The 22,394-nt window shown below is 43.8% G+C and overlaps 1 protein-coding gene across 2 annotated transcripts in view; it reads left to right on the forward strand.

Annotated features, from left to right (window-relative positions):
* The window catches only part of MSH4 (mutS homolog 4), a 131,940-nt gene that overhangs the window by 76,549 nt on the left and 32,997 nt on the right, over positions 1–22,394 (forward strand). For both annotated transcript variants that reach the window (XM_060233337.1, XM_060233338.1), the window contains exons 6-9: positions 2,295–2,468; positions 16,727–16,899; positions 18,833–18,900; positions 20,135–20,209. In XM_060233337.1, the coding sequence (XP_060089320.1) occupies positions 2,295–2,468; positions 16,727–16,899; positions 18,833–18,900; positions 20,135–20,209 (490 nt within the window). The remainder of the gene's footprint in view (positions 1–2,294; positions 2,469–16,726; positions 16,900–18,832; positions 18,901–20,134; positions 20,210–22,394) is intronic.

Consider the following 22,394-nt stretch of genomic DNA (forward strand, 5'->3'; position numbering starts at 1 on the left):
GGTAGGTTCTTTTACCATCTGCTCCATGGCACAGTAATTGAGAGTATCTAGAAACTCAATCTCTTTCTCCTGACTTGAACACATATTGATCCAAACAATGTGTGGATAGTTAAAATCAGAAAGAAGAAATAAAGAAGGAAGAAAACCAACCACAGAAAATGTGTGGATACTCAGAAGGCTGGGTATAACAAACTTAAAAATAAAGTATTTATTACACAGAGTAGCAATTGACAAAAACATAGAAATACTAAAATCCAACCAATAAAAATTGTACATCAACTAAAAATGAATTACATAACAGAATATCTCACTAGGGCAGACAAGTTTTGGCTATTAAAGTTTTCTTTGGTGGCCTAAACCCAAGAAGCACACACTTAAAATAAATTGTAAAAACTTAAGGGTTGTAGTATTTTAATATGAGGGTGGGCATCATGTGAAAGTGAAGCATGTATATGATTCTGAGCCAACCCACAAAGAGGATAGTGTCTCTCTCAAATTATTCCATCATTGGCCAAGTATCCAACATCTCCATGTATGGTAATGTAAATCAAGGACACACACACACAAAAAAGTCTTCATTTGCTTTACAGCATTCATGGTTTTAAACATTTCTATTATGGCCTCTCTTCAATTCTTTCTAAGCGAAAAACAATTTAATCCCCTTTGACTGCATCTGTGTAGCAAGGATTCTTCATGTTGCTTTCTTTGCTGCCATGAATACAGAGGCATGTGCATTGGCAATGGAGTTTTCACATGGAATTTTCTGCAGTCTAATTTTTTTAAAAGTTCTCCAGTGGTACAACATGGGGAAAATGCAAGGAAAGTGGTGGCCACAAGGGGCAGACTGAGGAAAGTGTATGGAGATTCCATTGCTGCTGTAGAAAAATGACACTACAAGCCAGAAATTTTGCAAGATAAGAAAATGCAAGCTGTTCCTTCCATATGGTGTGCCAGCATGATAGGACATTATTTCCAAAAAGATCAGAGTAAAATAAGCTTGTGAAAGAGCACACTGAGGATGGCAAAATTCTGGAAACAGGACAATTATAGTAGGAATGGCATGGAAGCTCCAAAGAAAATGCTCCAGTTTGTAAGCAAAACAGGAACTCTTAGTGTATAATAGTTTTCAAAACAATAACTTTCTGATGCAGTGCCATCACAGATTTTCATTAACAATATACAGAGTTTTAATGACAGAAATTCACAGAAATATGCAAACAATGATAAAACCCTGAAACCCAATGCTGGCGGTGGCAGCTTTAACACCCAGGAGATGCACAGGAACATTCATTTACATTTAAAGGTTCAGATACATTTACCAAATCCATGCAATTAGGTTCTTGAAAATTCTTACAATAGTTCTAAAAGTCCAAGCTGATATTCCACTCTAGCATTCAAACTATAATAGTCCATCAACAGAGACATCGAGCAATGTGCCTTAGATGTAAAAAAACAGGATCGTGGGTTCCAAACGAAGTGGCCAATGATACTGACAAAATGTCTACAAAATGCACCAATTACTGGAAATTGCTCCTATGTCATGACTGATGCAGCTCATGGTTATTACAGTTTGAATGCTACAGTGGGAATGTTGGCTTGGACTTTCAGAACTATTTTAGAAATTTTCAAGAACCTGATTTCATGGGCTTTGGTAAATGTATCTGCACCTTTAAATGTGAATGAATGCTTCTGTTGAAGCTGCCACCACCAACTTTGGATTTCAAGGTTATTATATATTTCTGTGAATTTCTGTCATTAAAACTCTGTATATTGTTAATGAAAATCCGTGACAGCACTGCATCAGCAACCTATTGTATTGGAAACCAACTTGTAAGCAAGGCAGTAGAAAACTTCCATATAGACACAGGTTTTGCAAGATTTAGTAAGAATTTCTTTAGATAGTGCCTTTGCTCTATATTATATTCTGTTTGACTTGTTTATTGTTAAATAGAACAACTGACAGAATTTAATGTCTTTTTAAATTCCAGTTTATGCACAAGGGAGCAGTTCTCAAACTTTGCCTGTCTTTAATTTTAAAATGTATTTACATTGAGCCTGTTATTTTTTCCAGCTAGTGTTTCCTCAACACAAGTGGGACTTGCTGCCTTTCTAAGTTTGACATAAGTGTTGACCTTCCAATGTCAATATCCAGTTTTGGACAATCTTTTAAAAGCCTATTCCAACCCAGCCAAGTAACTTTTTAGTGCTGCTACCTACAAAGCTGGATGGAGACAAAGGACTCCAAAGCTACAATACAATAGATTTATTTTAACATATTTTGTCTTATCTCACAGGTATTATTGCTTGGCTGCTGCTGCAGCTGTGCTGAAGTATGTTGAGTTTATTCAAAATTCAGTTTATGCTCCTAAATCACTTAAGATTCGTTTTCATGGAAGTGAGCAAACAGCAATGATTGATTCAACATCAGCCTTAAATCTTGAGTTAATAACTAACAACAGAGATCCTAGGTAAGATATTTTGTTCAAATTGTACAGAAAGAGAGAGAATTTAAAAAATATATTGACATATAGTGCTAGATATGAATGTGTATATGTATATTCTATGCATAGACTAAATTGACACAGTCATGTACAAAATAGGTTGGATTCAGCCAGCTTTTTCAAACAATCTAAATTCTGTTCCTTGGTATAGTTCCCATCCCACATGAAGGTCTAATGACCCATAGCATAACCTTTTTGGTGGTGACCAGTACCTGCTTCTGTCTTGCATCATTCCACTCTCAGCTCTTGGGCCCCTTCTTTTCTGGTTACTAAAGTATTTAGTATCTAACTATATTTGCAATACGTTTCTATCCCAGCTTTGTTTTTGAAGCAGAGAAATAACGAGGTCCACACAGACTTACTGGTTTGAAGTGAGGTTTACTTTTAAGCAGAACCCAGTCGGGCATGGGCCCCCAGAATGACTGAATTACAATCATTCTACATACAGACAGTTTTATTCACACAGAAAACAAGCAGGCAGGCACATAGGCTTATCTGATTTCAAAGGTCCCACCTTCAAACAACTCCCCCTGGTAAAATTTCTATGATGAAGTTTCCTTACTTATCTATATACAGCAAGTCGCCTGTAGGAGACTGTTCCCTTATCTAATCTTACAGCTGGAGCTCACACCAGCTGGGCGGTATAGTCAGTTTCTAACCTCAGTTTTACAACAGACCCCTTTGTTTGAAGACAAAGCATATTTTTACTCAATGTGACAAATATTATTATCGGTGGTATTAATTAATTATTCAGGTGCTCTCCTTCATTCCCCCCTTTCAGTCTTCTGAAAAGTTATTTAGTCTGAAGGAGACTGACCATCATCATCATTAAATCAATTAATTTTGTATGACCACTCAGCTAGGTGACAATTTGGTTTCGACATTCCCAGGAAAGACTGAAATGACGCTACAATGGGGTAACAAAATAGTATATTGACTGAGATCGGGTAAAGATGGGTCATGGGAGGAGGAGAGACAGTGATGGGATTATCCATTCACACTGGCACATTCCAGTATTTTCCATCCAGAGAAGATGTGAGCGGGGGGAGGCCACTCAGAGGCATACCTTGGCTATGCAGCCCAGTCTTTCAATATGGAGTTTTCCTGGTCTCCATCATGGGGCCTTTCTGGGCACACAGCCCCCCCCCAATGTCTTTTAAGGCTACCCTCTTTATTCGGCAGCACTCTGGTATCAATCCCCCCCCCCTTTGGCACCGCCCTATCCTTGGAGGGTGTGTGCCACATTTCATGACACACTGCCGATCAGACTTCAAACAACCAGGGTTGAGACACAGTTGGGACAAACGGGAGGAAAGTCAACTACCCAAAAATAGGCTATACATGCATTAAAAATAAAAAAAAATCCAATCTGGAAAAAAGGGAACTGTGTGTCTTGGTACTGAATACTATCACGGAAATTTGGGACGATCTTGAGGAGGAGGTAAAGGAAAGAGGAGGTTAGAGATACATTTCATTTTTGAGATAATCAATCACTTGAACAGGGAAATCCATTCATGGTATATGCATTGAATAATTACATATGTCCAGTCTAAATTTGTGAACATAAATCTTGGAAGGATCCTAGGGAACTTATTTCTTTATCAATAAAACATGACTAGCTATGATGCAAGAATACAAGAACTCATCTCAATTTCTAAAATGCATAAGCAATAATAAGGGACATATGCAAGTGACATGCTATAAACTGGATCAACTCATGTGCCTTTATGGCAAACATCTTGTTGTAGCCTGGTATCTTACACACATTCAGACTTACTTGGAAACATTGCCAGTTGCGGGCAGTCCACATTCTATTTACAATAGAAAAACCATTTCCTGACTAATTCCTTGTTCCCCTCCTCCCTTAGTCTAACAAAAGGTCTTCTTTCTTGAGTTCATGGAGGGTTTGCGTGCTCTATGCATGACAATCTTTTCACAGGGAAATCTGTTTTTATTGCAGCCAAAAGGAATTCCTTTTCTGGAAACACAACTTGGAAGTGGCAGTGGGGCTGCTGTTGTGATCAGCTGGGGCAACTAGCCTTTTGCTAGGCAGAGGAATTTCCCTGGAAATGAGTTTTCTTCACAACTCAGTTTGGATGGAGTTCTGGGGGACCCTTCCAACATCAATGAGGCATGGCCAGGCAAATTTCAGCACCTCTGGGTAGATATGGAAGAGCCTGGAAAACATACTTGGAGAAACAAACAAACAAAACAACAATAGTAGGTGCTTTTCCCCTTTAAAGCTTTCCTTGGCTGTCCATAGATTGCCATAACTTGAGTTCAACCCTATTGAGATAGGGTTGCACACATGAGCTAAATTACCACACTTGCTTTGGACTGGAGACTTCCTCCTCACGTGGAGTTTCAGTTTGACAAGGTCTCTACCCTTCCAATGTTAAAGGGCAGATTTCATACACTATACATTATGCAGAACACAAATCCACAATTATAAACCTATGCATCACTTCTCATGATTCAGGCTAGTGCACACCCATATAGAAAGCGTGCACCTAGAGGTTCATGAGAGGCTTTTTACTTTGTTACAACAGATATGAATCTTAAAAAAAGAAAACATGAAATTATGCACAAGATTGGAGCTCCAAAAAGAGATTATCAGAGTTGGGGTTACTCCTGGATTATGAAAATGGTCACAAAAAGGGAAGAAAAACTTTTGCTATAGCTTTGGAATATATGAAATTGTCAAAAATAAGAAAAACTTCAAAAACAAACAAACAAAACAAAACAGGCCTCAATAGAACAATGCCAGCTTTAACATACATGTATGCGAGGGATCAGACCCAAAATGATTAGAGAACTGGATCAGAGAATTTAAACCATTGGAAATCAGTGGGATGATCAAGTCCCACTGAACCCCATTTTCCTCTGTGCCAGCTCATCCAAAATTTGTTCCGTGGGTCTCACATAGGTGTGAGAGTGGGTTTCAACAAACTTTAACAACAAAATCCTAAAAGCAAATAATAGTTAATCCTTAAACAAACAATTCTTAGCAGACATACCAGCAATTCTTAAAACTACTATATAATGATGAGCATGCACTAAACTTGAATTGCAGGTCTGGGTTTCCTCTATATATAACAAAACAATCCTGGGAAGTAAATTCTGGTTAATACACCTTGACAAACACACACAACAATTCTTAAATCTATTTGTAATAAACAAATTGAAATGTTTTATTCAGTAGTAAGCCTGGCCAGGACTGGAGACTGGATTGAAACACAGAATTGTGTCAAACAGAATTGGAGTCCTACCATGGTAAGAACGTGAAACATAGAAAGGATTTTGTAAACAAAACACTCAGAAAAGGTCAAGCTCTAACAAGATACTATAGATGGAGGCATAAAATAAGATAGATAAGCAGGTAGATGCCTCTTTCCACAGGTAAGAGGTTCACCAAATAGCTAAATAGGAAGATTGATATGCACAGTTCATAGACGGAACGTAACTGTAAATGACATTAAGAGAGCAAATGAAGATATACATTTGAGGAATGCAAGTCCTGATTTCTAAGACCAAGAGTTTTCAGGAATTCAGCCTAGTGAATTACCAACAAATCTAGAAAAGGTATTTCTATGGGAAACACGACACTGAGAATAACTGGATCACTGGTAAAACAAAGTATTAGTTTCTCAAGACTTAAAAGAGAAGATACACAGTGAGAGGATAGTTTTACCCAAGGAAGGGTACAGATGTTCTTCTATAACACGTTATAACTTCAAATGAAAAGAGGTCTCTTAGGAACCAAAATTTGTGAGGTAGAATTTTAAAACACTGTTCTTTTCAGAAAATAAAAATTCAGTACCAACAACAAAAGGAATTTTCAGATTTAAATGAATGAAAAATTAGGAAGCTGTTCAAAGTAAGATAGAAAACTGTGTTAGATATAACATTTGAAGACCACATGCTCCTGGAATGAGATGTACTTAACAAAAATCACAAGAGAAATAAAATTTCCAAAAGGTTTGATACTGTATTCCTTCAGCAAAATAGATGTTCCATGTAAACCCAGAATTGCAATATAAACTTTTAACCCATTATCTCAGATTAAAAAAAAACTTAACAAAAGATCTTCTATTACGTGCACCATTTCTTTAAAACAAAGGCGATCACAAGCTGAATATCTTAAAAGTGTTCCCCTTAAAATTAAAGCTACAAAATCTAAGTACAGGGGAAACTGATAACAGCCATTAGAAAAATATTTTCAGACTCAAAAGGTAAAGCAAAAAAAATAAATCATTAGAAGAAAAGCTTCTAATCTAGGAGAACTTTTAGCCTCAGGGCAGTTTACAGGCAGGGCCTTTTCTCTAGCAGAGAAGGATTAGCTATAAGTGGAACTTTGGGATGCCAGCTCCAGGCTGGAGATTTCTGAATATTTGGATTAAATTTGAAGATTACAAGGCATGCAGTCCATTTTCTTGGACACTTTCTCTCCCAGAGGCACTGGCCTTAATGTTCTGGGCATTACATTATATTTTGGCTGAGGACCTGCCTACCTTAGGGACCGCCTCTCTCCATATGTTCCCCAGAGAGCACTGAGATCTAGTTCCCAAAATCTTCTACGAATCCCTGGACCAAAGGAGGCCAGACTGAAAACAACGAGGGAGCAGGCCTTTTCTACAATGGCTCCCCAATGGTGGAATCAACTACCAGAGGAGGTGCGAGCCCTGAGAGACCTAAATCAGTTTCGCAGGGCTTGCAAAACCATCCTCTGCCAACTTGCGTTTAAGATGGAGCCCAGGTAATGACACCTAGCCATCCTATACATATATCTAACTGTAGCACTTTAATCTGTAACCTATAATATTTTAATTGTTTATTTAACTTAATTTGAATGTAATTTAACTATGTTTTAATTGTCTTTTATAGTAATGATTGTATTTTATTGTAATCATGGTATATTCCATGTCCTGTGAGCCACCCTGAGCCCGCTTCGGCGGGGGAGGGCAGGATATAAGAATAAATTTATTATTATTATTATATTTTTGGGAGTGATCTCCAGGTTCCACCTGGAGACTGACACCCTTGCAAAACAAAGTAGTGTTTTGAGCAAGCCAAGGAGCTTTCAAACTGGCTTGCTTCTTTCAACATATGCATATCTTCCTGGCTGCAAGTGGTCTTCTTGAACTACTCATTTTGTTTGTGGAAACATTCTTGCAGAATTTCAAAAGTTTGAATTTGTATCTTTAGACCCAAAATCAGGAGAAGATGAGAATTCAGAAAAATATCTCAATTGTGCCTCCCCCCTTAGATACCATGGGGCATATATATAAACACAAGATGGGTAAGGTGATGAGATATCTGTCTGGTGGGGGGTTCAGATTTTACACTTCTTATTTCTACAATTAAGACTAAATTTCCTCTTCCCTGGCTTAGTTATGGGTCTGATTTATAAAAGAAGACAAGTCTCTTTCTCTAAAGGCACCTGGTTGCTTGTGCTTCAAGAGGAGAGACTTGAGGTGAACATTTTCTTTCCTTCTTAATGTCTCAGGGCACTGCATTCTAAAAAAAAATTATTAATCTTCTTCGTGGTCTCTGTGCAGTCCCACACATGGGTCTTGCCGCAGGCAATGAATCCATTCCTCGGAGTTCCAATAGCTCGCCTATAGCGCTTTTGGCGCGCTCCCCTCCCGCCCTGGGGAGCAGGCAGCGACAGCGCATGCCTGGAGCGGGGGGGGAGCGCCCATTCCACTCAGTTTCTTCCTTTCCGCCGCCCGGACAACACCTTCCTCGCTGCGCTCTTCCTTAGCTCGTCTTCTCCTCAGCTCATCTCCTTTTTGGACTTCACTCTCCGCTTTATCTGGTATCGTTTCTCTTTCCCCTTTTTTCGTCCTGAAAAAAACAAACAAACAAAAAAAATATACACCGTTTCTGCGCTTTTCTTTTCCTTTTCCAACCGTTCCCTCCCTCCCTCCCCCCCCACCGTCCGGGGCGTATGGAAGGGAAGGTTACCTTTAAAAAGTGTAGGCACTGTGGGGCTAAAATCCCCACCACAGACGGCCACAGTCACTGCCTTTTCTGCCTCGGGGAAGGCCATTGAGTCGACGCTTGCCCGCATTGTGCGAACTTCGGCAAGCAGGCACGCAAAAACCGCGCTGCACGACTACAGGCTTTCCTCTTAGAACGCTCCTTGCGGGCTATGCCCACCTCCGACTCGCCGCCTCCCCCACCTCGAGCGGGAGATTCGGCTTCCCCGGCCACGCCTCAGTCTCAAAAGCCGCACAAGTCCGGGAAACGACCTTCGAAGCACGCCGAAACCGGCCACAAATCTTCGAAAAAGCTGCGTCATTCCGAATCGGAGTCGGCGCCTAAGAAGCCTCGACACTCGGATTCGGCGCCGAAGAAACCTCACCATTCCGAATCGGCTCGCCATTCCGAATCGGCGGACTCGGCGCCCATAAAGCCCCATAACACCATGGCCTCGACTGCTCCATCGACTTCGACTCAACCACTTCTGCCGTCCGAATTGTCGACCCCGGTTGACGTCATCACCGACATGCCTCGGCTTACACCTCACACCTCCACGGCCGTGGAGGTGATTCCGATTCGATCTCGATCACCTTCAGTTCATAGCGTGGTTCCTTCTGAGATCCTCGAACCCGACCGCACCACCGACCCGACACAGACCTATCTACGCCCATCTTTGCGTCCTGACTCCTTCCACGACGTTGCACTCTCTCCGCTGTACCGTGAATCGGCAACTCAAGTCTCCTCCCATCGGATTCGAATCCGATCACGCTCTCCGCGCAGCCGCCACGACTCCGGTTCCTCTGTCTACTTTGAACAGCAAGACTACTACTCCAGACGGCGATTTGAATACTCTCCCCTCTCCAGATCGCCCTCACCTCGACAGGGTCGGTCTCGTCACCATTCCGGTTCGCACTCCGATTGGGACGTCCATCACAGATATCAGGACTCAGGCTCTTACTACCATCGTGATCCCGCTACTCCACGGATCCGTTATGGCGGTTCGCCTCGGCCTCGTTACGCACGCCCAACCCGACGCGAGGACTCACCTCAACTCCACTTCGACCGCCCTTCTCGACTTCGTGACCCTCGAAGCCATTTCGAGTACTCACCCAGACTCCTTAACCGCCTTCTATCATCTGAGCAAGAGGCTGGCTCCTCGCGTCAACAACGGGAGCACCCTCGGTACCGAGACGTGGCCAAACCCCGCACCGCTTCTGCCACTGTATCCGTGGCCCCGGATTCTCGACTTCGGTCTCCTCCCAAGACCTCGGAGCCTGCAGCTCCCATCTCGGAACCGATCGTTCATCCACCCTCTCCCTCCACGGCGGGATCTTCCTCGGGTAGGGAGTCCCCAGCCTCTTCGGATTCGGAAGACCACTCTCCATCTATCCCTTCCGACCCCGCACAACAGCTCCGGCTCTCTCCGTCGGATGCATCCAAGGCATACCTCAACCTAATTACTTCGATGGCGGAGGCACTGAAAATACCTCTCCAGGCGGACTCCCCCAAAGTGTCGGACATGGTACATGACTTGGTGCAGTCGGACTTTCCGCCCGGGTCCTTGCTTCCGATGTTACCGGTGCACTTGGAGGGTCTTCAGGAGACTTGGGACAAACCTGCCTCCGTACCCCCCACTTCAAAGAGGCTGGACTCCCTCTATCGAGTCCATGCCCCCGACGCTAAGTTCCTCGCCTCACATCCGGCTCCGAACTCTATTATTGTTCATTCTGCCATGAAGACCAAACCCTCCAGACATCCCACGCCTCCAGATCGTGAAGGGAGGAAATTAGACACCTTGGCACGGAAAATCTTCACACTTGCTTCCACCAACTCGAAGCTTAACAATTATCTAGCTTATTTCGCCGCTTATACTTTTAATCTGGCGAACCAATTCACACCACTGATACCTTCGCTTCCTGATTCCTCTCAGAGAACAGCATCAGCCCTGGTTTCTGAGCTCTCCAGGGTCTCCAAACAACAGATTAATTCAATTCGCCATGCGGTCTCCTGTTCCTCCCGCGTCTTCGCTTCCTCAGTTGCCTTGCGTCGTCATGCTTGGCTAAGATCCACCAATCTTCAACCCGACATCAAGCAGAAGATAGAGGATCTTCCCTTCGACGGCCTGGGCCTCTTTCATGCTTCCACTGATGAGGTCTTGTCTTCCGTTGACGATGGTCGTAAAAGGGCCAAGCGCCTGGGAGTATCTCAACCACCTACGCAACCCTTCACTCGCAAACAACCTTGGAAACCATCTTTCCAAAGACGCCAGCGTTCTCCTAAGCAGGCCGAATATTGGAAGAGAAGACCTGCGCAACAAAAGCCTTCTTTCCAGCAAAGGCAGCGCTCTCAGCAGTCTAAAAAATTGTCCCCCCCTACCAAGCAGTCTCTTTGACTTCCCCATACAGTCACCTTACCACACACGTCTCTCCCCTTTCTACAAGACTTGGAGTTCAATTACAACCGACTCCTGGGTACTCACCATCGTACGCCTGGGGTACGCAATAGAGTTCGCTTCGCTACCTCGCCACCACTACTTTGTCGCTACCCCCCCATCCCATCACCTCCATCAGGAGATTCTGGACTTGCTCCAGAAAAAGGCCATAGAACCTGTTCCCCCCCAACATCGGGGAACGGGGTTCTACTCAAGATACTTCCTGGTCCCCAAGAGGGATGGAGGCAAGCGTCCTATTCTAGATCTTCGGAAGCTGAACAAATTCATCGAGTACAGGAAATTCAGAATGATCTCGCTGCAGTCCATCTTGCCCCTCATTCCAAAGAATTCCTGGATGGCTTCCCTAGATCTTCAGGACGCTTACTTCCATGTGACTATCCGACCTCAGCATCGCAGATATCTCCGGTTTGCGATGGGCCAACATCATTTTCAGTACGTCTCCCTACCATTCGGCCTTTCCACAGCACCCAGGGTGTTTACAAAGTGCATGGCGGTGGTGGCAGCTGCTCTTCGACTCCGCAACATCACAGTCTTCCCTTACATAGACGATTGGCTCCTCATTGCACCAACTCCAGATCAGCTCGAGGCCAATCTCCACGCAGCCCTTCTCCTCCTGGCGTCTCTAGGCCTGAGGGTGAATGTCACCAAATCTCACTTCACCCCCACTCAACATCTCAACTTCATAGGGGCCCATCTCCGCACCTCTATACACCGTGCCTTCCTCCCAGAAGACCGTGCTATGACAATCATCAGCCTTGCCAGGCTGGTCCAGCTACATCCCATCCAATCGGCCCTAACTATTCAACGCCTTCTGGGTCTGATGGCCGCTACTACAGCAGTTCTCCTCTTCGCCAGACTACGAATGAGACCACTTCAGCTCTGGTTCGTACGTGCCTACCGTCCTCATGTGCAACCTCAGAGCACCCTGCTCACCGTCCCCGAGAGAGTCCTTCCTTCTCTCACCTGGTGGACCATCCTCGAGAACCTCCTCGAGGGCATGCCGTTCCTACCAACTACTCCAACGGCTACCGTGACAACAGACGCCTCCATGTGGGGATGGGGAGCCCACTTAGAAGGCAAGACTGTCAGAGGTCTCTGGACTCCTCAGGAGAGGACCCTCCACATAAACTGCTTAGAACTAATTGCGGTACACAGAGCTCTCCAATCTTTCCTCCCTCTTATCGGGGGTCGCCATATCCAGATCTCCACAGACAATATGGCAACAGTCTTCTATGTGAACAAGCAGGGAGGCACCAGATCTCTTCGACTGTGCCGCATAGCCATACTGCTCTGGGAATGGTGTATCAAACACAACATCCACATGACCGCCATCCACCTCCCAGGTGTGGAGAATGTGCTGGCCGACTCACTAAGCAGGCTACGCATAGACGACCACGAATGGTCCATCAATCTGACATACCTTCGTCGGATCTTCACCTGCTTCGGTACTCCCAAGGTGGACGTCTTTGCCTCCAGGGACAATGCCAAATGTCGTCGCTTCTACTGCAGGAAGGGCAACGATGCCTTCCTACATCTCTGGAGGGGTCCCCTCCACTACATTTTTCCGCCAACCCCCCTACTGACACGAGTTTTGACAAAGGTCGCACGGGATGGCACGGACTGCATCCTTATCGCACCGTGGTGGCCACGGCAACCATGGTTCACCAGACTGCTGCAAATGTCACAACACACTTACCGACGCCTCCCGGTCGTGGGAGACCTCCTATCGCAGGCGAACGGCCAGGTACTTCATCACAACCCTCGGGTTCTGGCCCTCACTGCTTGGAGAATACACTCGCCTGCTTCTCCACAGAAGTGACCAATATCCTTCTCAACGCAAGGAAGCCTTCCACCAGACTTTCGTACCAACGCAAATGGAAGCGCTTTTGTTCCTTCGTTGCACCCTATCACCTAACACCTGAAGTAACACCTCTAAACCTGATCCTAGATTATCTCTTATCCCTGCAGAAATCAGGCCTCTGCTACTCTTCACTTAAAGTACACCTCTCCGCCATCTCGGCATTCCATGACACTATCGATGGCAGGACGGTCTTCTCTCACCCCTTATCTAAATCCTTCCTTAAGGGAATGCTGCACCTGCATCCACCTGTTAAACCGTTCGTCCCAACGTGGAGTTTATCCCTTGTTCTTTCCTGTCTCATGAAGGCACCCTTTGAACCCATGGCGACAATACAGCTCAATCTTCTTTCCTGGAAGACAGCATTGCTAATAGCCCTTACCTCTGGTAAGCGGGCAAGTGACTTATGTGCCTTCCGATTTGACCCTCCCTACACCATCTTTCATAGGGACAAGGTTGTCTTACGACCAGATCCTACATTCCTCCCTAAAGTTGTCTCCAAGTTTCATCTATCTACTTCCACTTCGCTACCAACGTTTTTCCCCAACCCATCCGACCAGGGACAGCGATCGCTGCATTCACTGGACGTCAGAAGGGCGTTAGCCTTCTATCTGGATCGCACACAACCTTTCCGTAAGGACCCTAACCTGTTTGTGGCCTACGGCAAACCACGCAAAGGACACAAAATCTCTACCCAGAGACTTTCTAAATGGGTAGTTAGTGCCATCAGGTTGTGTTACGAACTGGCTAAACAGCCTCCTCCCGAAGGCCTTAAGGCCCACTCTACTAGAGCGGTCTCGACGTCTTCGGCCTTTCTACAGGGCGTCTCTCTAGAGGACATCTGTGCGGCTGCATCGTGGTCCTCTCCTTCCACGTTCGTCTCCAATTATGCTTTGGACGTTCGTGCGAGACGAGACGCCTCCTTCGGCCAAGCAGTCCTCCGATCCATCTTCCACTGAAGTATGGTGAGTGTTTTTGGCTTCTGCTTCTAGGTCTTCAACTATGATCTGTTTTCTTATGTGACTAACTATCTTCTTTTACCAGCACCCTCCTCCAGGTTACTCAGCTGGCTAGTCACCCATGTGTGGGACTGCACAGAGACCACGAAGAAGATAAACAGGTTGCTTACCTGTAACTGATGATCTTCGAGTGGTCATCTGTGCAGTCACACACGCCCACCCAGCCTTTCCCGCTGCTGGCTTCCTGTGATGGTTATCTAACTCTGTACTGTGTTTATGTCAGCGGCGGCTGGAAGAAACTGAGTGGAATGGGCGCTCCCCCCCCGCTCCAGGCATGCGCTGTCGCTGCCTGCTCCCCAGGGCGGGAGGGGAGCGCGCCAAAAGCGCTATAGGCGAGCTATTGGAACTCCGAGGAATGGATTCATTGCCTGCGGCAAGACCCATGTGTGTGACTGCACAGATGACCACTCGAAGATCATCAGTTACAGGTAAGCAACCTGTTTTTCCTTTTGCCCTTTTCTGGTTCTGTTAAAGATTTTAGATTAAGGAGAAGAGGATTAGCATTCCTTCCCTATATCCAGAAAGGACAAACTACTAGAGATCTAGAATGGAAATCTAAAGAAAGATAAGATCCCAAGGGTACCTGGCTCTGAGCTCTCACTCACACCAAACTTCTGTTACCCTGCAGAGAAAACTGAGTCTGCAGCTTGGAACTTCGTGCTGTGATTCCAGGAGATCTCCAGGCCTCCCCCTGAGAACTGGCCTCATCAAATTTTAGTCCAAATCATTGCTCTGTTTCTTTATCTTATTAAGGGGAGAGAGGTCCTTGTTACCTTACAAAGCCAAGTTTTTCTATTCTAAAAGACATTCAAATCTAAAAGATGTTTCTTGAAAAGGAGGTTTAGGGATAAAGGAGCCTTTCCTGCCCATGTGGAACTACCATTCTCTGACATTCCCCAGAATTCTGGCTTTAAAGTTCCCCATGGCACTGGAAGCTTAGACAAGACACTTCTAGGGAAAACAGAAAACAGGAGCTGCTGGTAAGGGGTCTGGCAGCCAGGGAGCCCTGGGGGTTTTCACTCCCTCTCTCTCATGACCCAGTGAGGTCGCCCTACTGGGAACTGCACAAGAGAAAATCCCTCTCGCTTAGAGGCTTTGTCTCCTCTCATTCACACACACCACAGAAATCCTTCCAGATCCTAGCTTCTGTGCTTCAGCTCCAAAGCGGAGCCTAATAGACAGAGCTTAAAGGGTGATTAGACCCTTCTTCTCTCCTAAGGAGAAGTAATCAGAATTCCCAGACAATTCATACTCACAATCCTGAAGATCTTCCGATTCCCTGGACATATCGGTTCAATCAGGTGCGGGATCTTAGTTGGCAAACCGGACACTTTCTCCCACCGGGGCGGAGAGAGCCAGACTCGATCAAAAATGTGACCGTCTTCCTGCCACAAGGGTGGAAGGCAGACAGCTATACAACCAGCCAAGGGGAAGGAAATATCCTAACCCCATTCATTTCTCGGCCGATCGCACCAAAATGAAGCAGAGAAATAACGAGGTCCACACAGACTAACTGGTTTGAAACTTTTATGGTACCATAAGCAGAACCCAGTCGGGCATGGGCCCCCAAAATGACTGAGTTACAATCATTCTACATACAGACAGTTTTATTGACACAGAAAACAAGCAGGCAGGCACATAGGCTTATCTGATTTCAAAGGTCCCGCCTTCACAGAACTCCTGGTAAAATTTCCATTATGAAGTTTCCTTACTTATCTATATACAGCAAGTCGCCTGTAGGAGGCTGTTCCCTTATCTAATCTTAAAGCTGGAGCTCACACCCACTGGGAGGTATAATCAGTTTCTAACAGCAGTTTTACAACAGACCCCTTTGTTTGAAGACAAAGCATATTTTTACTCAATATGACAAATATTATTATTGGGTGCATTAATTAATTATTCATGGGCTCTCCTTCATTTTCCTTCTGTTCACTTTGGAAAGCGTATGTGTCATTAGTTTTAGATTATTCATTATATCAATTCCTGAATACCTAGAGTAGTAATGGAACACATGCAGTGTCTCCATCTTTCACCTCTCAAGAGAAAAGCATCTTCAGAAGATAATTTTAATCTGACAAGTGAGTTGGAAGGAAAGTTAAATTTCATGCACATTATTATTTTAATATTTTGTCTCATTTGTTAATTTGTTGTTGCAACAATACTGATGCTGACACAATCTGAGTAGATTACTTCCTCTTTTCCATTATATGCTTACTTTCTTACTTCAAATAAATAAGTTTTGTTTCTCACAAAAAAAAGAAGAAATAATTTATTCAAAGTAATCATTTAATGTATTTAATATCACACAATGCTAGGCAAAATACATGGCTTGGAGTTTTAACAAAAGTATGTCTATATGCTGAAACTTTTAACTTCTTGTACAGTAATTATTGGCTAACTTCTTATTGCTTTTTTATTCTGCTATACTGTTTCCTTTTCATAAAAAACAGTATAGGTTTCTATGCTCAACTTGCTACTGCTGTGCTGGGTGCTCTGTGATGCAGCTGGCCACACACTGAAGGTCAAGCCTTTCCAGTAACTTACCTGGAAACTTGCTATGTAGGTTTTTGCAATGCCAATCTTGCTCTAGCTGAAAGGAACCTGCATGCCAGGATCCTGGGAAGCACCAAGTTGCTGTATGTTTCCAGATGTGGTACAGGAGAGTTACAACACAACCCCACACAGCAGCAATGAAATAGACTGGCATGCTTCTCAGCTTGACAGGGGAAGGTTGTACTGAAGCTGCTCCACACTCTATTTTTCAATGGCATAAGGAATGAGACTGCAGCTTTCAGCTGTCATATGTGAATCTCTGAGCAGCTGTAATAATAATAATGTATACATTTCATTTGACATCTGTCAACTTCATTTTATGATGTTTTGGGTTTTTTCCCCAAATGTGTTTTCAAAGGAATGGTCACACTCTTTTTGGCGTTCTAAATTATACTAAAACACCAGGCGGAAGCCGAAGACTTAGGTCTAATATTCTAGAGCCTCTTATTGATGTTGATACCATTAACACCAGACTGGATTCTGTCCAAGAGCTCCTTCAGGATGAGGAACTCTTTTTTGGCCTTCAATCAGGTAATCAAATTATCCTTTGCAAAAGATTTAAAATATGTAATAAAAAATTAGTCATATTCCTCAGAGTTTTAAAAAGAGAATTAATGCGTGATTTTCTGAGTTAGCAAATAAAATACAATATCATACTGTTAACTTTCTATTTGTAAGCAGGCATGTGTGTGATTGAAGAGCCCCGTGGCGCAGAGTGGTAAAGCTGCAGTACTGCAGTCCAAGTTCTGCTCATGACCTGAGTTTGATCCCGGCGAAAGCTGGGTTCAGGTAGCCAGCTCATGGTTGATTTAGCCCTTCATCCTTCCGAGGTCGGTAAAATGAGTACCCAGCTTGCTGGGGGTAAAGAATAAATGACTGGGAAAGGTAATGGTAAAACGTAAAAAGTCTACCATGAAAACATGAAAGCAATGTCACCCCAGAGTTAGAAATGACTGGTGCTTGCACAGGGGATTACCTTTACCTTTTATGTGTGTAATTTTTCTGTGCTAAAGAGGAAGGGGGAAAGTTACTGAATTTTGGTGTTTTCCAGACTGTAGCTGCCTTTTGGATTTTCATGGGTGCCATGGCAGTTCTGATGAGCATGTTATTGGTGTGATCACAATTGCATGTTCTATTCATTCCTCCCCCCATGGGTCATGGTTCTGTCTATTCACTTTCACATTGAGGGTTGATTTTCCTTACTTGCATCAGGTACACAGCTCCATTTTACACCCAGAGCACATCATTTTTAACACATACCTCTATATAACAAAATCAGGTCAGGGCTCAAGTGGGCTTATTCCCAATGTACTCAGTGGGGCTTACACTCCTGCCCCAGCCTCCAGCATCTGTGCCTTTCCCTGGGGGAGAGGCCCTATGAAAGCACCATCCTCTCTTTGTTCTGCTGAGCTATCAACTTCACTCCAAGCGATGGCTGATCTCCCAAAAGAAGCATTTATGCACACAAACACCCACTCATATGGATGGTTCTTTGGCTAAATAGTATTTTTTCATGCTTTCATAAGGACCCAAGACTTTTGACACAGAATAGTCCCACTGAATACCTTGAAAATCGCTGTCACAGTTGCATGCAAAAGAGAGATGAGGCTGCAGAGAAAATAAATGGATAGTGCAGAGAAAATAAATGGATAGTGACTGACTGCTGGTATTGGCTTCCCAATGGGATTAACAGTTTATTTCAGTGTGAGCGCCCTCCAGAATTGAAACATTTCAGTGCTGGTATGCTAATATATAAAAATTCACTGCCCACACCCACTTTTTCTGGGAGGGCTCTGTGCAGCAATCCAGGAAGTGGGGGTGGGGTGGGGGGAATGTTCAGATTCTGAGCAAGAGGCTCTTTTGCAAATTCATTCTACATGGGGGGGGCAGAACTATTTTGTAGTAAAAGCCCAGCAGTAACTCATTTGCATATTAGACCACACCCCCTGGTGCCAAGCCAGTCGGAACTGCATTCCTGTGCTTTCCTACTCAAAAAAAGCCCTAGGGGGAAGTATGGTAAAAACTAGTTTAGGAACAACACAGGGATTTTAATGAAGTTGTCTAGACATAAGAAAACTCCCTCAGTAACATTGGGGAATGAAAATGGAACATTAAGGCAATCTGGAAAACAGCACTGTCAACATTTTAATGTTGGTTTACTGATTTTCAAGTCCATACACATATTATTAATTTCATTTGGACACAATAATATGAACATTTCATTTATGTGATCAAATTTTTGTAATAGAATTTTGATGTATAACTTTTTTTGCAATTTGGTCCTATAGAAGTCAATAGGACTAGAAGTGTGTAACTCTGCTTGGGGTGACATTGTTGGTTATGTTGTAGTTTAGATTTAGAGCATTTCTTCTACAACAAATATCCATTAGATCAAATTGCAATACTATGTTTTAAATGAAATGTGGATTGAGCTGCATGAGTTCCTTGCCTCTTTTTTTTTTAGTTATTTCAAGATTCCTGGACACTGAACAACTACTTTCAGTTTTAGTTCAAATTCCAAAACAGGATACGGTATGTTATAAATATTTTTTACCTGATAAATAATGAATAGCTGTCAGTCATCTCCCTCTTTTTGCTATTTCAACCTGTTTTCATTGCAGGCAGACCCAGTGAGCAGCTGACAACACTAAATGTATATTTATGAGAGATAGTGTTCTATAAAGGTTAGAGTAGGGCTCCCTAATCTTTTTGAGCCCATGAGTAATTTTGGAATTCTGAAACAAATTGGTGGGCACAACCACAAAATAGTTATCATGGGAGGTGGAGACAACCATAAGATGGGTGCCATGGGAGGTGGACCCACACACAAAACAAGCTAAAGTGCAGGGGACAAGAAGAATTGTAAAAAACACACAGGGAAAGAGTAGTGTGAGAGAGAATAAAAACAACACTGTAGTGGTAACTGCCAACAAAACAACATTGCTTTAATTCACATAACCAATCAGATTTTCAGTGACCATCCAAAAGCTTTGCTGAGCAGGATCCCCACCTGGCCCCACCCACTTTCTAAAATCACTTGGCAGGAGCCAGGAAATGTGTTATTGGGCGCCATATTGATCAAGGCATTGGGTTGAAGACCCTGGGTGTTGAGCTAGGTCTGGAGAGACCTGGATTGAAATCTCCTACCCACATTGAAGCCCACTAGTAATCTTAGGCTAGTTGCACTGTTTTAGCCTAATATAATTTACAGAGCTGTTATAAGGATAAAATGGAAAATCATATGTCACCATAAGTTTATTAGATGAAGGGTAGGATAAAAATGTAATAGATTTTGTAGGTCATACTTCAGCACTTCTATATCCAAATTTAAAAAATAAAATAAAATGTGAATTGAAAACATAGGCTGTTCACAGTGGGAAACCTGCAGTTAAATTGTACTCTGAGAATCTACTCTACATAAAAAATAAGGCCTGTATGCCATTATCTTATTCTGCTGTCCAATGTTGAATGGGGTCCATGCTTTCTGGTGCTGCTTTTTCATTTTCATGGGACTAAAAGTACTCCTGTATCCATGATTTTCAAACTTTTTTTTAGAAATAATACCAAATTAGAGAAAGTCAGGGTGCCATGTCATTACCGAATAGGGAAAGGAGTCAGTTAACATTCCTAACACACCTTCTCTATTCATGCTGCATTCTGCAGAAACATAAATGACAGTTGAGCCACTGGTAATGATAACAGGCAGAACACTGTATAGGCTACCTGTCACTAAATAATTAACTCTATACCTTGTGTTTTCTAACAGGTTAATGCATCTGAATCAAAGATCACAAATTTAATCTATCTGAAACATACCTTGGAACTTGTAGACCCTCTTAAGGTATCAAATTCTGCAACTATGTAAATATATATAATTATGATTATTATGATGAACATAAAAAGAACCCCTTAGATCAGTCGAGTGGTCCATCTAGTCCAGCAACCTGTTTTAGTCTGGAAAGCTGGTGAACAGGGCATGGAGGCCAAAGGACTTCCCTGATGCTGCCTTCTAGCACTTATATTCAGTGGTTTGTTGGCTCTGAATATGGAAATTCCCTTAATCCACCATGGCTAGTATCCATTGATAGACTTGTCCTGCTGGAATCTGTCTTATCCTTTTTTAAAAACTATCCATGCTCATAGCTATCATTACATTCAGCGTCTTTCACATTTTTAATAGTTCTTTGAGTAAAGAAATACTTCCTTCTGTCTGTTCTGAATTTTTTGCCCATCTGCACTTTTTCCCGCTCTGCAGTATCCTTTTTAGTGACCAGAACTGCAAGCAATACTCCAAAGGAGGCTTCACCACTGATCTGCGCCAGGATATTACAATATTGGCTGTTCTATTCTCAGGTTGTCACTGCTGGCTCACCTGTATTCTATATCGGTTAGGCTACCAGAAGCCCTTGCCTACCATTCAGACCTTGCAGAGCCTTGGCTCATGCCACATCTGCATTATACAAACTGTTCTCAAATCAGGGACCCTGGTGTGTCCGTGCTGCTGAGGGACCTTTCCAGGAGAAGGAAATCTAATCACCTGCTATATTGCAATGCCACCATCACAAATGTCCAGAGGGTGATATTGCTGTTCATCTAGGATGAATAGGGTTCAGGCCTATTCTGTTGTACTTGCTTACCTGATTGCTCAGTTCTTTCTCACTTCAAGATTCTCAGTCCTTACAATTACCTACATTTGAAACCAGTTAATCTCATGTTTACACATGGCATTTCTTTATAGTGTGTCTATAGAATCAAATCTGTATAATTTGGAACCTTCCTCCACTGCAGGGAACCTCTAGTATGGGAAGAAGGCGTTATTCGTTCATCATTTTTATTTGTATCCCGCCCTCCCCGCTGAAGCAGGCTCAGGGCGGCTAACAACATTAAATTAATACATTGAGTACAATAATGTTCGAAGTAATAACCAATTTAACAAATTAATTAAAATTCTAAAAGTAATAAAATTAGTAAGATTAATAAAATTGACATCCTGGTGCTATTAAACCGATGGTAAGTTTTATTTCCTTAGCAGTCTCTCTCTTTAATCGGTGTAGGCCATCCTAAAAAGGATGGTCTTGCAGGCCCTGAGGAACTGTTCAAAGTCCCGCAGGGCCCACGTTTCTTCCGGGAGCTGGTTCCATAGGTGTGGAGCCACTACAGAGAAAGCCCGAGTGCGGGTACTCTGTAGCTTTACCTCTTTCGGCCCGGGGATAGTCAGCAGGTTCTTCCCTGCTGACCTCAGTGCTCTCTGGGGTTCATATGGAGAAAGACGGTTCCTCAGGTAGGCAGGTCCTTGGCCATATAGGGCTTTAAAGGTAATAACCAGCACTTTGTAACGAATCCGGTATGTAACTGGCAGCCAGTGCAGTCCACGCAGCCCCGGCTGTATGTGCTCCCACTTTGGGAGCCCCAATAGCAGTCTAGCAGCCGCGTTCTGCACCAGCTGCAGCTTCCGGGTTCGGCACAAAGGCAGTCCCATGTAGAGGGCATTACAGTAATCCAGTCTTGAGGTGACCGTTGCGTGGATCACTGTTGCTAGGTCCTGACGCTCTAGGAAGGGGGCCAACTGCTTTGCCCGCCTCAAATGGAAAAAGGCTGACTTAGCAGTGGCTGTTATCTGGGCCTCCATTGATAATGAAGGCTCCAGTAAAACCCCCAGGCTCCTGACCCGGCACGCCGCTTTCAACGGCGCCCCGTCGAAGACCAGGAGAGGTATTTCCCTCCCCAGAGCGCCCCGACCCAGACAAAGGACTTCTGTCTTCGCTGGATTCAGTTTCAGCCCACTCAGCCTCAACCAGGTTGCCATGGCCTGCAGTGCCAGGTCCAAATTCTCTGGGACGCAGCCAGGCCGGCCATCCATTAGCAGATAGAGCTGGGTGTCATCTGCATACTGGTGACACCCAAGCCCATACTTCCGGGCAATCTGGGCAAGGGGGCGCATATAGATATTAAAAAGCATCGGTGAAAGGACTGCTCCCTGAGGCACCCCACAATATAGTGTGCGCCTCTGGGATAGCTCACCCCCG

Source organism: Heteronotia binoei, chromosome 2 (genome assembly GCF_032191835.1).
Source record: "Heteronotia binoei isolate CCM8104 ecotype False Entrance Well chromosome 2, APGP_CSIRO_Hbin_v1, whole genome shotgun sequence".
Classification (NCBI taxonomy): domain Eukaryota; kingdom Metazoa; phylum Chordata; class Lepidosauria; order Squamata; family Gekkonidae; genus Heteronotia; species Heteronotia binoei.